General features: G+C 42.7%; 1 protein-coding gene across 1 annotated transcript in view; it reads left to right on the top strand.

Moving 5' to 3' along the window:
- Nucleotides 1–16,394, top strand: part of lmtk2 (lemur tyrosine kinase 2) — a 38,048-nt gene extending 21,654 nt beyond the window's left edge. The window contains exons 7-14 of the mRNA XM_034711895.1: nt 2,340–2,470; nt 5,624–5,708; nt 7,483–7,604; nt 9,583–9,732; nt 9,844–12,910; nt 12,999–13,131; nt 13,219–13,467; nt 15,866–16,394. Of these exons, the coding sequence (XP_034567786.1) occupies nt 2,340–2,470; nt 5,624–5,708; nt 7,483–7,604; nt 9,583–9,732; nt 9,844–12,910; nt 12,999–13,131; nt 13,219–13,467; nt 15,866–15,894 (3,966 nt within the window). The 3' untranslated portion in view covers nt 15,895–16,394. The remainder of the gene's footprint in view (nt 1–2,339; nt 2,471–5,623; nt 5,709–7,482; nt 7,605–9,582; nt 9,733–9,843; nt 12,911–12,998; nt 13,132–13,218; nt 13,468–15,865) is intronic.
- Nucleotides 16,395–17,385: the final 991 nt, after the last annotated feature.

A 17,385-nucleotide genomic window follows, 5' to 3' on the forward strand; every position in this document is an offset into this window, starting at 1 on the left:
GACACTGCAGCTGCACGCTCAATAAGATGAACCCCAAAAAGTCAATACGCTGTGACGTTCCCTTTGACAGCCCCGGTGATTGATGCTGTTTTTTCCGTCCTGTATCACCCGTGCCGGGTAACCCTGACTCAAAGCATTTTAGACATCAAAATACATCAAGCAACTGGTGCAGGGGCTACAGAATGTCACATACCAGAGTTTGAGTGACGGCTCTAATGCATGGATCTCCTGCCTGGTGCCTGGCCAGGATGTTGGACAGGCCCCTCTCTTGTTCGGGGTCTCTCGGCTGTGAGCCAGCTGACGTTCAGCTCTCGAAAGTTGTTGATCTTTTGCTTTTATTACGGTTGTTAAAGCGATAATCCTCTCAAAGATATCCCAGAGGTCTTTATGTGACTGTCATAGCTTTAATTAAAGTTAGACAGAGAATACATGAAACTCACATTGAGTGTTAGTATGCACGTGGGTATTTTTCTCCTTTTTGACTTTTGAAATCGAATTCATTTGATCACTAAGAACTCATTCTTAAAATACGAGGTGGTTTGTTTGTTTCACTTTCAGCAAAAAGCTTTGCTTAAGAAATGCACCTTCTACATGTTCTCTCCCTGGAATTTAGCCCACTTGCTTTGCCAGCCTTACGTGTAAATAATCTGAAAATAACTATGATATCACTTGCTACTACTATCATGGACGACAAGCCCGTCACATATCCTGAAAATGTGATTTTTACATAACCTGATCATGAGACGGCCGAGCCAGACATGAATCTGTGCGTTAGGAACTTTACACATTCCTGTTCATTTGAATTCCATACATGAGACCTTGTTGTTTTGGCCCTTTTGTAGTTAATGTTGTTTCATTAACAGCACTGGATTCCCCCATCCCCCTCCCTCCCGAAACCTGGACCTAATCACCTGCTGCAGAGCCTTCACAGATAAAGACAGGCAGAGGGGTGTCACTTACCATACATTGAATATAGCTCTTCTCTGAAGGCAGATTCTCAGAGCCGCGTCTGTTTTTGTGCGGCGCTTTATCAATGTGTTTGCGCGGGGGTGAACGTGGTCGAAGCAAACCGAATTGCTTATGTAAGACGACAGATCTAAGCTGCTTGTAGCGAGATGGCTCGGGGAGAAATAAACCCTTGTAAACACACAGACAAACACAGAGGCTTGCATGCTCAGTAACCGCATGTGAGTTGACATTCTTAGAAAAAGTGCCTCATATATTATGAGAGTCTGTTCTGTGTGTGTGTGTGTGTGTGTGTGTGTGTGTGTGTGTGTGTGTGTGTGTGTGTGTGTGTGTGTGTGTGTGTGTGTGTGTGTGTGTGTGTGTGTGTGTGTGTGTGTGTGTGTGTGTGTGTGTGTGTGTGTGTGTGTGTGTGTGTGTGTGTGTGTGTGTGTGTGTGTGTGTACAGCATGTGCTCATTCCTCAGGGGACCCTTCATTACGCTGGCTAATCAGGAATGCCCTCCACTTCAACACCGTGATCAAAAGCCACTTTATTGACAACTTGTTTTCACTTTTTTGGAAGTCTGAGTCAGACAGTTTTTTCTTAAATGTATCCAAAATCAAGATGTGTAAAAATATGTTTAAACGTATAGAATACCAGAAAAGCTTGGATCACTCCATTTCCCTTCCTCTGCTCATTCTGTTACATGTTTGTGAACGGTAACCTCAGATGTCCACAGAAATTCCCACTCAGCCCTTGTTGACCCTTGTTCACATTTAGAGTCTCTCAGGACTCGGTGCATCCACCGGGACCGCTGTATGTCTGATGTCTGGATTGAGAAATACTCCCCCAAACACACGTTATCGAATCGTAATCTTATAGTCACACTGGTGTCATGTGATATGTGTCACTGTGTGTAATCTTAATGAGTTTACTTTATGCGGCTTTAATCAGTTAACTCAAAGTTCCCTTTCCTGCTTCCTCCTGACACCTCTCTCTCTCTCTCTCTCGCTCTCGCTCTCTCACTCTCTTTCTTCATCCCTCCTCTCTTGATGAGCTCAGAAACACAGCCGGATGCAGACACAGTTTATTTCCCTGACCTGAGCTGGACTCTTTTATTTATAAATCGCTGTGACACAGCATAGAGGTCCACCAAACAGCGTTACCCTTATTTGGTCCTCTCCCACATCAGCAGTGAGAAGTGCTGAGGAGACAGGAACAGGAGAATCTACTGCCACCATGCGGCCATCCATGCTCAATACACTCAAACACTTATTAAATCCCCTCAGTGCTGTGACACTATTATCTTTCCTTGATTTATTGAATGTTTATTCTTGTTGTTCATGTGCTGATAAATGTGTATTGTGTTTGTCTGTGTGTGTGTGTGTTTACAGGGGGATCTGCGAGGCTACCTGTCCCAGCAGGACTGGGTGTTCAGAAATGCTGAGTTGTTGCAGCTGCAGAGGATGGCCTGTGAGATCGCTGCTGGTGTCACTCACCTTCACAAACACAACTTCCTGCACAGGTAGCACTTCGAGATTGTAACACTTCTCTGCTTCCAATTCTATTTACAACTTCTAGACATAGATACTTCACATTTGTCCCCAGTATAACATTAGTTTTTGACCTAGATCAGGATTGACATAGCCTTGATTAAGAGACATTATTTTGTTTAGAGGTAGATATCTTACAGTATTGTTTTCCAAACTTTAAATACATACATTATTCAGACTGCATCAGTCTTGTGTGAAAAGACTGGTGTTGATGGGTGCTACCTTTCAGGTGTCAATGGATTTGAATTTATGCAAATTTGGCAGAGGTCTAAAACATTCAACTGGTGAATTTAAGTATTTTCATTCAAGATCTTGTCGACCCATCAAAGTCACTTGAGGATCTCTTTCCTAATTGTTGAGATCAAGAAATACCTCCAGAATTATCACGTTAACTTATTAATGTGTTCCACTTTTCAGTGTTTGTAATGGTTTTTTTTAGACAGGCGGTCACAAGCCTCGTAAACTGCGATTGTAAAAACTTGGGTCAACAGTTAGTTTTACTTTAGTGCTTGCTGTCCAGCTAGTCTCAGGAGTGCCAGTGTTCTCCAAAAAAGGTTTGTACAGCAGAGAGGCTGCATTTCAATTTCATTTTTACCCCCGGTGAGTGCTGGATGTCTGGCTGTGAGCAGCCAGCAAGGCACAGGGGGTGTTGGGAACGTGTGGCTCGGGGGTAACATACGATGCTCCGCTCATCAGCTCTATTTTGCATGCTCAGAATAAGCTCAAGGGGTTCCAATTACACAGCTCGCATGCATTGCTACAGTGTCAGCTGTCCACTGCCAGAGGGATATGATGATTCTGCTCTTTGGGTGTAAAAGGATAGCCCAATATTGGGAGTTGTGTTTTAATCCTTTGTACAAGTTAATGGAAGTTTTACAAGCTTTCCTTCATCTGGAGTAATTCGATATCCAGTCTTCAAAATATTTCTGTGACACCGAAGTTGAAGACTTCAACTTCAGTTTTTCAAAACTGTGACAAACTAAATGACTCTGATGTAGACGAAATGTGAACACCGTCTTTGATTGGTTATGGTGCGCTGCCATTGACACAAGACCTCAGGGCGAGTGCTGGGAAGGCTGATAACGTAAGCTGAAATCTCATAGGATATAGATGGTGGGAAAACTTCAGAAGGAAGTGTCTGTCTCTCTCTTTGGCTGGTTTTGGATCATAAATTTGGTCCTGAGAGAATTATTGATTCCTTTTTTCATAGTTTCCTTTAAGAATGAATTGCGACAGTTTAGGCTTATAAGCTTTAGATAGTAACACTGTGAGACACTTGGTCAAGCCCTTAATTGATTTACTTAACTGTAAAAAACAGGGTTCCCACGCGTCCCGGAAAACCTTGAAAACAGTTGACCAGTTTTCCAGTATTGAAAAAGAAGAAAATTTATATAGATATATGAGAAATATATATAGAGAAAAAAAATGACAAATGTCCTGGAAAATCACATCTTGTCCTGGAAAATTATTCCAACATGACTGCGTGCGACCTGACCAGATTTAAAAAACACATCCCCGGCTGTGCAACTTTTTTTCACATCTTTTCTCCCCGACTTGGTCATAATCATGTATTTACAGAAAACTGGGGTTTATTGTTTATGTTTTATGGTAAATTAACCTTGTGGAGTGCTCTTTTGATTCAGAGAGTCTTATATTTAAGTTAAAGAGTGACCAGCGGAGTAGGGCAGAGAGCTTGGGGGTCTGTGCCTCTCAACTTTCCCTGCAGGCTGAGAGCTCAATAACCGTACTGTAGCTACTAGGAGTGCAAACTCCTTATAGTGAAAACAAACGGAACAAAGGGAGCGACACAGAAACTGCACGTTGTAGACATCGCTGATCACAATAGACATCGCCACGCAGGAAGACAGTTTAAACTTCTTTAAATCTCTGAGTTCAAAACTTAACTGATAATGTCCTGGAAATGTCCTGGAAAATGATCTCTGGAAAAGAGTGGGAACCATGAAAAAATAATACAAGGACGTTTGAAATTTGTTAAGAAAAAAAATCATAGCTTTGATTTTGATTATTATGTTGAGAAATATCAACCTGGTTGAAATGTAATAGGTTCAGAAGAAAAAGAATATTTGGGGTCTTGGTTTAGCTTGCTGATTTAAAGTGTGTGCCTCATTTACAGAGTTGCAGCCGGCCTGCCTCTGACTGTATCCAGTGTCCCGTTTCTCAATAAAGGCCTGAAAAGGCCCAAAAATGTCACGAGAAAGAAGAAAGGAGATTTTTCACATGTTGATAGAAGTAAGACCAGAACCTGAAATTTCAGATGAAATTAAGAGGATTTCTTGATATTACAGCTGACTTTACTGGTGTCTTATATTTTAGGAATGATCATTGCCCCGCCATGTATTAGCCTTTATAGGGTGAAGATATTGGACCCATTTTATTTCATGTTACTGTATGTTGGGCTCTCAGCCAGACACAGGGGACAGGGAGTTTAAAATACATCTCCATTTATCTTGCAGAGGTTTCAGCAGCTCTGACAGTCGCTGTGCTATGTACACACAAAACACCGGTGTCAGCAGTGTTTGTCGCGTAAAGGGGACACGGAACTCAGGCGCAAGGAAAGCCGCAGGGCTGACGGGAAACCAAGCCTGCCCCATTCGGTCACTGAAAATGATTTACCATATGTGTGCTTGATGTGAAGAGAGAGCCTCAGCTTCTTACGCCCTCTCCTGGCAGCCTTGCAGGGGCTGTGTCCCCCTCTTGTAACGTTATCCTGCTCCTGCATGCACGAGTCAGGAATAGCCCCTGAAGGGGTCTTGTTGTGAGGAGCGGAGGCAAATAACTGAAGAATTTCCTGTAGTTCCTAAAGTCATAAAAGATCCCTGCCTGACTTCCTTGCCCTTGATTCTTGTGAGGCAATCATTAAGTTCAGGGGCAGATGGTAGATCACTTGTCTTTGATTTTGTGGTCTCTCCACTCCACTGTTTTACTATGTTCAGGATAAACACAATCCACTAACTGGGGCACAAAGTTTAATATTGTTACTCCAGTGTAGATCTTAAGTATGCTTTCTACCTTCCTAATCAGAAAATGTTTCATCATTACAAACTCATATAAAAATGAATCCTCCCCTGTGTGTCATGCTCACGTCTCTCTCTTTGCTCTCACAGTGATTTGGCCCTGAGGAACTGCTACCTGACTGCAGACCTTACAGTCAAAGTGGGGGACTATGGGATTGGACCCTACAGATACAAAGTAAGCAAAAACCTTACTTTCAGACACTTTGCTCATTTCACCATTACTTCAGGTACGACAGTGGCGTGGTTATACCAAGCGTCAACCTCCGGTTTGGTGCTTAAAAAAACTGCAGTTTATCGAGGATCCGCTTGAGGCTTGCTCCGGAAGTACCTGAAACCACATACACACCAATTCAAAAAAGACGAGAAATAAACATGTTTACAGCCTGGTACAAAAGACAAGTGTAGTCTGGATAGCTTATTTCTTGATCGGCACACACTGTGGGGGGGTGAATTTTTTTCTAACGCGGCAATTTCGAAGATATTGAGATAACGGGTCTTCCAATGAGAGGCACAGCTGATTTGATTGACAGGCGGGAGCACTGTAGCTGTTGGCTAGGAGGCTCAAAGCCCGCCTCTTTACGTCACAATTCGCTCGACAGCAGCAATATGGCTCCCGCTGACAATTGGCCTCAAAACAGCGCTTCAGAAACAGATGGGTGACGTCACTGATACTACGTCCATATTTTATACAGTCTATGGGTTATACAAAGATACTGTGAGCTAATGAGGCTAGAATCTTAAATACATACACTATCAGATCAAATATTTGAGTGTTGATTCCAGTAATCAACTTGCCTGTGTTTAAGATTACTACTTGCACATTTCACTGTGTCTGCTGTGTCCCTTTAAGGGCAAATTGACTGAAAACATGTGAATGAAGATGATAAGATACTTCTTCATTTTGATCCCCAGAGGAGGAAAGTTCAGACACATGATCACACTTTGATCATTAACTCTAATAAATTTAAAATAATCCAAACCCATACCAAATAACGACTTCTAATAGATGTCTTTGCATGTCATATGTTAACCGAACATAAGCTACACAATGATATATTCACACGATGCACATCCAGTCTCTTTGAAGTGAACAATGTCATCTGGAGTCGTAGTAAAGCTAGAAAGAAATTTAGACCTGAGTAAAAGGATGTGTGGGGAACCGGGCTGCCATGACGGATTAGACACTGTACACGTTTTTTGGAGAATTTGAAAATGTTTAGATCCAATTTGAAAAGAGCCAATAAATCGAGTGCCTCCGATTTTAAGCTTAAAAAGTAAGCCACCTCATGTCTGTCTTGTAAAAAGAAATTCTGATGTTATTGAGAGAAAGTAGCTCAAAGGAAATGAGGAAACAGACAATCATGATTTCTGTTTTTCAAAAAGTGTTAAATCGATCAAATGCAACAAACGATGTCCCCCTAACATGGTTCAGAACTACTCCACATTGTGCAACAGCTGAACTTAAGTTCCCTATCAGAAGTCACTTGTCAACATCTATCTTTGACGTCCAGCCCCAGATGACCTAGCAGGATTTATACCTTTTTCGTCACCGGCACTGCAGGTGTTTTCATTTTAATGGTTCTACATTTCACTGAACAATTCAGATCGTCCTCTTTTGAAACTAGAGACGCCGCATATGTCTCATGGCAGTTCTGTCTGCTGCATTCCCTGAATACTGCTGATCTGTCGGTTCGGCTGTCTGAATTTAATACTCATAAGATAAGGTCACCCAGTGAGTCTATTTCTGTAAAGAAAGGGAGAGGCTGCGTGAGTGTGCTGCCTTAGTGAGGGCAAATCACCAACTATAATTCTCCTGTTTATTGAAGAGTGAACTTTAAATTATGTCACGTTTTCACAAATAACTAGAGTATTCTAAACTGCTACCATCTCAAAAAGTTGTGATAACACATTTCTTTTTTTCTTTTCTTTTCTTTTCTATTTAATTACAGGAGGATTACATCATCACAGAGGAAGACGTGTTCGCACCACTTCGCTGGTTGGCTCCTGAGCTGGTGGGCGAGCGACATGGGGGTGTGATTACTATGGAGCCAACCAAGCCCAGCAATGTGTGGTAGGTACCATTTAACAGCTCCTCACTACACTAGAGGACACCAGAGGACAGTTTTAAAAGACACATGAATCCTAACGTGTGTGAGTGGACTGGAACATAATCGAAATATGTTTTATAACGACACTGTTAGGGAAAATATTACCTACGTTTGAAGATGAAACAAGATTTATGCTGCCCTTTTATGACATTGTTGCAATGAAAACAGGGCCCAGTGTGACTCATGTCCTGAGATACAAACAAAGATGATGAAGTGTGATTGTAATAAGACCAAGAAAAATATGTGATCTTGCTCTACAGCAAGGGTTCCCAAACTTTCAGCCTGTGACCACCAAAATATAAGTGCCAAAGACTCAGGACCCCCACTGTCTCTCGAGGTGATTCAACGTTGCTAGTTTCCAGATGTTCAATAGGCTCCCTATTTCAAATGTAGCTACTATTTATGTCTATTTTTTAGATAATGAGTAAAATATGCAGTTTTGGATTACTTAAAAAAAACATAAACTTTCTGGAAAACGGGGCACTGTTGGCCTAGCGGTCTAAGTGCCCCACATACAGAGGCTATAGTCCTTGTCGCAGAGCTCTTCAGTTCGACTCTCGGCCGCGACCATTTCAAGATTCAAGTTTCAAGAAAGCTTTATTGCTAAGTGAGCTTGCACACACAAGGAATTTGGTGTGGTGAATGGAACACTGGTACTTAACAACAAGACAGTAAGGACACAACAAGACAGTAAGGACAATAAATATATCAACCTAAACACAAATCCAAAAATTCTAAGAAAAAAAAAAATACTATCTGTACAAAGAAAGGTATAGAAGTATTTTTAAATACATGAAATAAGTTAAAAGGAATGAAATAAGTTAAATAGTTAAATGATTTCCTGCAAGTCTTCCCCCACTCTCTACTCTCCATGTTTCCTGCATGTCTTCAGCTGTAATATCTAATAAAGGGCAAAAGTCCAAAAAATATAACTTTAAAAAAAAATAACTTTCTGGAAGACATCTCGTGACCCCTCCATTAGTGTCATGTGACCACTCAGAGGGTCCCGACCAAGCAGCAACCTCTAGTCTCAAAAATATGAAGCCCTTGCCGAAATGTTATAAACTGCAACTCATCGAGCGTCCGTTTGAGGCTGGCTGAGGAAACAGCGGAAACCACATACACCCCATTCAAAAAAGACAATCTTTGCAGCATTAATTAACACACATTAATTAGCCTGGTTCAAAAACGGCTTGGGTCTATCTAGCTAATTTATGGGGGGTGGTGAATTTTTTTCTAACGCACCAGTTCAGAAGATATTAAGATTACGAGTTTTGCCCATTTAAGGACATGAATGACTTGATTGACAGACGGGAACAAATAGCTGTTGGCCAGAACGCTCAAAGCCCGCCTCTTTACCTCACACTAAGTTTGGTTGAGTTCAGCATTACCAATATGGCTCCGCCAACGATTGGCTTCAAAACATCTCTACAGAAACAGATGGGTGACGTCACGATACAACGTCCATTATTTATACAGTCTATGATCCTGCCCCACACTTTGGAAACCCCTGCACTGCAGTACACCAGAGAAAGCAAGCTCTCTGATGATTCCAGAGCTTGAAACTGGTTCGTTTCCAGAAAAGAGTAAGAAGAAACTGACACTGCACCAGCTACACATCTCCCCACGCTACATTCTTTTCAGCCCCTGCTTGGCCTTTATGCTTTTAAAGTATATCCATAAATTATGGAGGTTACATAAGGTAGCTGCAATTACACAAGCCCTTAAAACTCAATAATGTCAATAATGCCAACCACTCAGTTTTGGTTCTTGCCATCATAGCTGCTTTATGAATCATGAGAGTTGTTTCCTGCTGATCCTTAACGACTCACCTGGGGAAGTTTTACGATCCAGGGTCAAGAGGTGAAGGCCGTTTTCTAAATTGGTAATCTGTTGTCCTGCAGTAAATTCCAAATCCCCTTCTGTCCTTATTGTCTGCAGGGCCTTGGGGGTCACATTGTGGGAGCTCTTTGAGAACGCTGCTCAGCCGTACCCACATCTGTCAGACCGGGAGGTTCTCAATCACGTGATCAAGGATCAACAAGTCAAACTCTTCAAACCACAGCTGGAGCTTCCTTATTCTGACAGATGGCAAGTTTATGAAGACACATTACCGACTGATATGCTTTCTAAGAAGATGTTGAAAGTTTGTTTTTTTGAGTGTTGAAAGTTATTAACAGTGTTTCTGATAAACCTCTGCAGGTACGAGGTTCTGCAGTTCTGTTGGCTGTCTCCAGACAAGCGGGCCACAGCAGAGGAAGTACACCGTCTGCTCACCTACCTGCGCATGCAAGGCCAGAAGGACATAGAAGAAGATTTCGAGCAACGCTGGGACGCTCTCAAGCCCAACCCTTCCACACGCCAGACCACCGTCAGCCACTCCTCCTTCCCCATCTTGGAACAGTTTGCCGACGACGCCCTGCGACAGGAGATCGACGAAGTTCTCACTGTGACCGAAACAAGCAAAGGTCTCAGCTTCGAGTACGTTTGGGAGGCGGCCAAGCATGACCACTATGAAGGAAACCACGCACGCTCAGGCATGGACACCACGCTGAACTATCACAGCATGTTCTTCCCTGTTTCTAGAGAAGACATCCAGGCACACTTCCCTGATCCTGTGGGCAGAGGAGAGTGCAAAGAGGGTGGGAACACTCCTTCAGGCATTCCCGGGGTTGTACCAGTGTTTGATGCACAAAAGCCATCGAACAGGAATGAATATTACATCCAGCTGGAGGAACAAGGGGAGAGCACTGTTGGGGGAGAAGGAAACAGAGGGCAGGACTTGGACTTTGGCTCAGGCCGGCAAGATTTTGTTGTCCTCCAGGACGTACGTCTGGATGAGTCCAGCACTGATGCAGATTTTTTCCACCAAAGTATTGACTCCAAGGACTCTTATTTACCAGACAGCCATATCTGGTCGTCTCTTGAAAACGACAGCCCGTACCACACCAACATTTTCACTGAAGGCGGGTCCAAGCACGAGGACTCTCCTTCCTGGGGACAGAGTTTTATGGAGCTCCCCCAGCGTAACGGGAACCCATTCCACGAAGCCGCATCTTTAGAAGTCCAGGTGATGGATGCGGATAAAAATTACGTGGATTCTTTTTTAGGGGGTAGTTTGGAAGCCACTCACCGTGTGGATTCTGCAGAAGAAGAAGGGGAGAAAAGTGCAGAAATGAAGAGGCTTCTGAACGCCGAAAAACTAACCGACAACTTTATGTTTCTCAAAGAAAAGAACCTGATGAAAGAGGGATCTAGTTTCTCAAGTCCACAAGATAACTTTCTTTTACCTGGCCTGGCCCACGAGCCAGAATCCGCATTCAGAATGCGTTCTTGGGACAACCTTGAGTGTTTAGGCAGCTTAACCATACCAGATGCTTATTTGAAACCTGAAACAAGTAGCACATCCTCGCAACAGGAACTTTTAGACTCCCCAATTGCCAGCCTGGGGGAGTCTTGTCAGTCTCTGGTAGGAAATCAAACACTGGTGCCTTCCATTACTGTGGTCACAGAAGATAACACAAGCATCCAGCTGCCGGTTACAAACAGTTCTTCCACTGAAGACCTCGGTCTCCTGCAATCCTCAGAAAGGGGTCTAGACTCTGGGTTTGACTCTACCTCTGAGAGGTTTGAGGTAACCATCAGTCAAACTGATTTTGACGCCCCTACGTTCTCTGAAAGTGCCACTACAGACTCATTGTGCACAGATGCCAAATTCCCCAGCCTTGAAGACGACCTCGGAACCTCAAAGGATAATCTTCAGCCCTCAGAAAGCGACATTTCTGAAACCTTGATAGTCCCAGCGTTGCCTACAGACAACGGGCACAGTGAAGACCTCACAAGTAACGACCTGTTGAGTGAACTCATTGAGGATGCAGATATAGAACTAGAAACCACTCTCTCTGACCATGAAGAATCCTTTATGGACGCTAATGGGCGTCCTCTCGTCAGGTCCTCTCTGTTGGTCTCTGGGCCCTCTTTGGACCAAATCAGCCAGGACAGTCTACTAGAAGACAGCATGTCCACCACTCTACCTACTGTAGAAAACTCTGCCGAGACACCAGACTCTTTAGACTCTCTCGACATCCACAGGTTAGCCGAACAAGGAGACGAATTAACTGCTCAGCTAGCCCAACACAAACTGCAACCTCCATACAAAATATCAGACAGCGGGTACGAGACGGAGAACCTGGAGTCTCCTGAGTGGAACTCTCAGCCTAACGTCAAAGAACATTCCCCCGTGAAGAATGGCCTGAGTGTCGCAAAAGAAGAGGAGGAGACAGAGGAGACCGCGTCGGCAGCAAATCTGGTTCCACCAGAGATCATCATCTCTGAAGTCGAGGGCTTGCTGGATCCTGACAGCAATGATCGCAATGAGGACCAAGAACCGGAGCAAGTGGCTCCTGCTGAGGAACCACTCATGGGGAGTAACTACAGGGACTCTGCCTACTTCTCTGACAATGAATCAGAACCTGAGAAAAAGTCAGAGGAAGTAGCTGCAGGAGGTTCTGCTGAAGCAACATGGCTGAATAACTCAGCTGGCCCAGTCAGCGAGGCGACTCGAGGCCCGGTAGTGGTGGCAAACGTGGAGAGAGATATAGATTCTTTGTTTTCACAGGGAGAATCTTCAGATTCTGCTGAAGCACTGGTCAACGGACAAACACCAGAATCTCATATTGAGGGAGTTTTACCAGATTTAGATACCGCAGAGAAATTTGAGAATAAGGCGACAGAGTCTGACAACAATCACGTTGAAAATGGAAACAAGCCAGAGGTTTCAACAGTCATCACGTCACCTGAAGAACCAGCTCCATCAGAAGATTCAGAAACCTTGTCTCCACTTCCCTCCGCCCCGCTGTCAAACGCAGTCCACGCCAAACTCACCAGGACCTACGCGAGCGACGGCCACAAGATAAGAGAGCCGGACATGGAGGGGCGTTACCTGGGGAGGAGGGACGGCTCGGCTTCAGACGGACAGGAGGATGGTGTGGATGCGGATGAGGAGGACGAGAACAGCGACGACTCCGATGACGACATGCGTGCGTACCGACTCCACAGCTCCAGCTCAGACAGCGAGGATGACACCGTTCACACGGTGCCCGTTATTATCTCAGACGACAGCAGGGCAAAGAACCTGAAAAGCCTACTGAAGCCCACCACGCTGAACATAGAGGCGGCGTCCTCCTCGTTTCCTGCGAGGTTTAACGCAGATAACTCCAGAAGGGCAGTAACTTTCTTTGATGATGTCACCGTCTTCCTGTTTGATCAGGTAAAGAGGGATCAGCTTTACACTTTATACAGTTACTGTGGTTTAATCAATTAGACACTTTATGGGACTCTTTTATTTTGTCATGTAGGAAACCCCCACCAAGGAACTGGGGGACCACTCCTCAGGCTCAAACAGTCAGGCTCCAGAGCTCGGCAGCCCAGTGTCCACATCCAGCTACCTGAACCGCTTTACCAATTCAGAAAGCTCCACAGACGAAGAAGGTAAGAACCAGAACCTTCTACATTTACACCCCTGTTGAACATCATCTTTGTAATTCCACATCTGACTCATCCATCAAACCCCTACAGGTGGAGGTTTTGAGTGGGACGATGACTTCTCCTCCCCTACACCCGCCTTCCTGCCCAAGTCAGACAAAGACCCCGTCTCAAAGAACATGTCCTCGTCCTCAGCGTCACGCTTCACCTCTCCGCCCAGCACGGTGCTGGAGCCCAGCTGGACCAGCTCCTCCTCGAACTACTCCCGCTTCTCCATCTCACCGGCCAGCATCGCCAGCTTCTCGCTCACACATCTCACCGACTCCGACATCGAACAAGGAGGTAAGTGTAGCAAGCCGTCACACCGGGGCTTAATAATAGTTCCAGACAGGCTTACAGGACAAAGTTATGCAAGATTAAATACATGATAAATGAACTTTAGTTTTTTTATATTTGGTTAACAGAAAGTCTTAAATAATGTATTGATTATTTGGTGCAAATCAGAATGAAAATTATTATGTTACACTGCCATGAAACAGTGATAGTAATGTCATCATAAAAGCTTCTCAAAAGGGAAAAAAATATGATTATTTTAAAACTTGGTTAATCAACATGTTAAACTTAAAGGATGAATACATATAAGATAAGATAAGATACTCCTTTATTCGTCCCACAACGGGGAAATTCATGGAGTTACAGCAGCAAACAAAACGGGGTACAGTACAAGAATTTCAACAAGAATATATATATATATAAAAATGTCCATCAGAGACAACAGCTTGGCCATAATTCTCCCTTTAATTATTTATTTTTTTTATAATTCACCAATAAGTGTATAAACATGTAGTTGATACAGAAATACTAACAAGTACAAACATTACAAAACATGGAAGGGCACATTTATAATCTTGTGAAGAGAGAAATCAGAAGAGAAGAGAGGGGGAAAAAAGGAACCCAAAACAAAACAAAACAAGAAAAATAAAATAAAATAAAACAAAACAACAAAACAAAACAAAACAAAACAAAACAAACAAAAAAAAAAAGTAATAATAATTCTCCTTTCAGCCACCACCTCCACAGGGTCCAGGGCTGAGCTGGAAAATAATAAATAATAATATAGTGGTAATATCATTCTACAATATTACATAAAATACAAGTTTTTAGTTTTGTCCCCAAGCAACAAAGTATCCCTGGTTCCTGTTCCTTGAATTGAATATCTTTTTTGTTAACATGTTAAAAACTAACGTTTGGAGGAGCTGGTACTGGAAAAACAATTTAACGCGTTCGGCTCTTAATCGTATCATATTGTGTTAACCCCGACAGACCTATTTCAGGTACAATATTAAGGCTAAGCTAATTAGCTGTTTGCTTTTGCTCTCTAACATCTGTACTAGGGGTGACCCCAAATAGTCGAATATTCGACGATTCGTTCTAACAAGCCTTAGTCGACTGCCAATCTCATAGTCGAATATTTGCATATGAAACGTGGATCATTCCATTCAAACCATGGGGGTGCTCAATGTCTAATTTTACATTATTTTCCTGTTTCCCATAAAAATAGTGTCTCATTTAGCCTATTTTGATATAAATATAGACTTATTTAATGTAATTCTGAGAACAGGTCTTGAAGTGTTAAATCTCCTTAAAGTGGTAATTAAATCTCCCCTGGTAATTAAAGGTGGACTCTCCCATTTAGCGGGAGCTGTGGAGCAGACGTACCTCAGCTGGCCTTTAAATCTTTCTACGTTCATAGCAGCTCAAAATGTCAGGAAATAAAACTTCAGTTGATCCTAAAAAATAGTGAAGAAGATGAGGAGCAGCTTCATGAAGAGGGCTGTGAGATCAAGGATTACCGGACCACACAAAAACTGTACGGGGCCAAAAGAACGAGCAGAAATACCCAAAGCTGCGCACAGCCTCAAAAACAATCCACAGCATCCCATCCACCTCCACGCCATCAGAGAGGATATTCTCAAAGACAGGATTTACAGTCAACAAAGCAAGGAGCGCACTTCTGCCCATACTTATAATATTCTGTTGTCCCTTTTACTTTAAGCTACGAGTCTCTTAATTGTAAAGGGTTATGCGTAATATTGTCATGCGGTCACCATCATGCAGACTTTGGGTCAATAAGGAAAAACAACAAACATTCGACTATTCGTCGACTATGGGCAAAATCTGATGAATCAGATTCGACTAAGTAAATCCTTAGTCGGGCTCACCCCTAATCTGTACATTACTTAGAGCAGTTTCACCTTTTTTTTTTTCTTGCAAGGAGAGCAAATAAGCACATTATCCCAAATATCAAACAAATCTTTTAAAAATAATGAATTGTCAGCATTTCTTCATGCATGCAAACGTATTAAAATTATATAACATTTTGGATTTTACATAATGTAAAATTAAACATATTAGGTCCTGACAAACTGCCATTTAAAGGCGGGGTATTTTCGTCACTCCCACGTCTTGTCTGCAATGTGTGTAACGCGCAGAGGCATGATGGTTTAACCCATTGTGTGTTGACAAGCCGTGCACATGCTTCCACAATCCCATAAAGTGATGTGTAATATTACACTGTTTTGGGATGCAATGTGTAAATTCAAAGGTGTAATGAGGGTGAAACTCCATTCCAGCGCTATTGTTGAATTGCAGTGTGTAAGAAGCTTTAGTTTATGGCTGTATGATTTTCATACATAAGTTGACATGTTTTAATCTCTTCCTCTTCTTTTGGTCCTCTCAGGAAGCAGTGAAGATGGAGAGAAGGATTAGTGTGACAGAAGAAAGGACGTATTTCCATCACACCATTTGAAAAAAGAACTTAACTCGCACTTTTTAGGGAAATGGCTGAATACGGACAGATGAGGCGGTTTGTAAGGCAAACCGCGGATGCTTCTCTCAGGCAGATCAGTTCTTTACCTTCATGGAGACGGCCACGAGAAAAAAACAGCTGTAAACTGACAAAAATAAGACAGACCAGGCCCGGTCCTGGGGTCTGAGCCACATCACCTCTCCAGCTTCATCAGTGTGTATGTGATCTCAGTTCAGTGCAATTCCAAGTTGGCGGGGGAAAAAAAAAAAGTTTCTTAATGTTTGCTTTAAAGACTCATCAAGCGCATTCCAGGTGTTTGGCTGCTTCTTTTTGTTGTGTGTCCAAGTGCACTCCTTTTCCAGGACTTTTTGCGTCACCAAAAAAAAAAAAGTAGAAGAAGAAGACTTTCTATGTTCTTAATTCAACACACTGGGCTGGCAAACTTCTCACCACAGCCAAATAGGAATAAGCTCTTTGATTACAGGAGATGTAAAACTGAAGATCGAAGCTTTCTCTACTGTCATCATTTTCCTTCATCATGTTGTGCGATTATTTCAGTGGTTGCCTTTTTTTTTGGAAGTATACTTTTTGTTCATACACTTCTTGTCGGGTGTTGGTAAGTCTCCTTGTTGGAGGGGAACTGTCTGGTGTCATTCTGTAGCAACTTTTGAAAAAGAAGGGTTGAAATCAAGTGCAATCCATGCATAGGATGACTGGACATCTCCGCCAACTTAAAGATCTCTCATCCACAGAGGTGACACGCTGTATGTTCCTTTTATCTATGAATAAAGGGAACATCCACAGTACGTAGTTTCATATGTTTGAGACGTCTCAGTAAGAATGGGTTTTTGCTACAAGGCGAGCATTTTCATATTGATCCCATGGAGGTGATCCAGCTGAAAGACAGTCGTGTAATGCTTCATTTAATGCTCTGAAAACTGCGGAAAGTTGCTCGGATGGTTTAGTCACTGGGTTTAATCACAGTGCCTGTGATGCTGTAAAAAAAAACAGCCGCACTCCATTTATTATCACTACAACTTTCGAATCACACTTTTTGTGAGATTGTGTACAAAAAACAAAAAAAACAAAGCAGGAGATTTTATTTTTAAATGTCAGAATGAAGAAATGTAATAAGCTGTTTGTAAAAAAATGTGCAATGGATTTCATCAATTAGTTGAAATTTGCGTCATAGGAAGGCAAGCGTGACTTCAGTAACGTGCAGGGACTTAAAGCGTCGCAGAAAAAACACTACTAGAACAAACACACTGCTGCTTTTATCAGTGTCACAAACAGCTGTCTGCCTTTTTTTTTACTTTGTGTCAAACTTCATTAACTTGTTCAAACGGCATTTTCCTCTCAGTCTGGTTGCTTCTTTCAGCATTTCATTATTGTATATTATCATTTTCAGGCCGAACATCGTCTCTGTGGCTGTACAGGGTGTGTTGGGGATG

The sequence above is a fragment of the Notolabrus celidotus genome, chromosome 20, assembly GCF_009762535.1.
Source record: "Notolabrus celidotus isolate fNotCel1 chromosome 20, fNotCel1.pri, whole genome shotgun sequence".
In the NCBI taxonomy this organism is placed as follows: domain Eukaryota; kingdom Metazoa; phylum Chordata; class Actinopteri; order Labriformes; family Labridae; genus Notolabrus; species Notolabrus celidotus.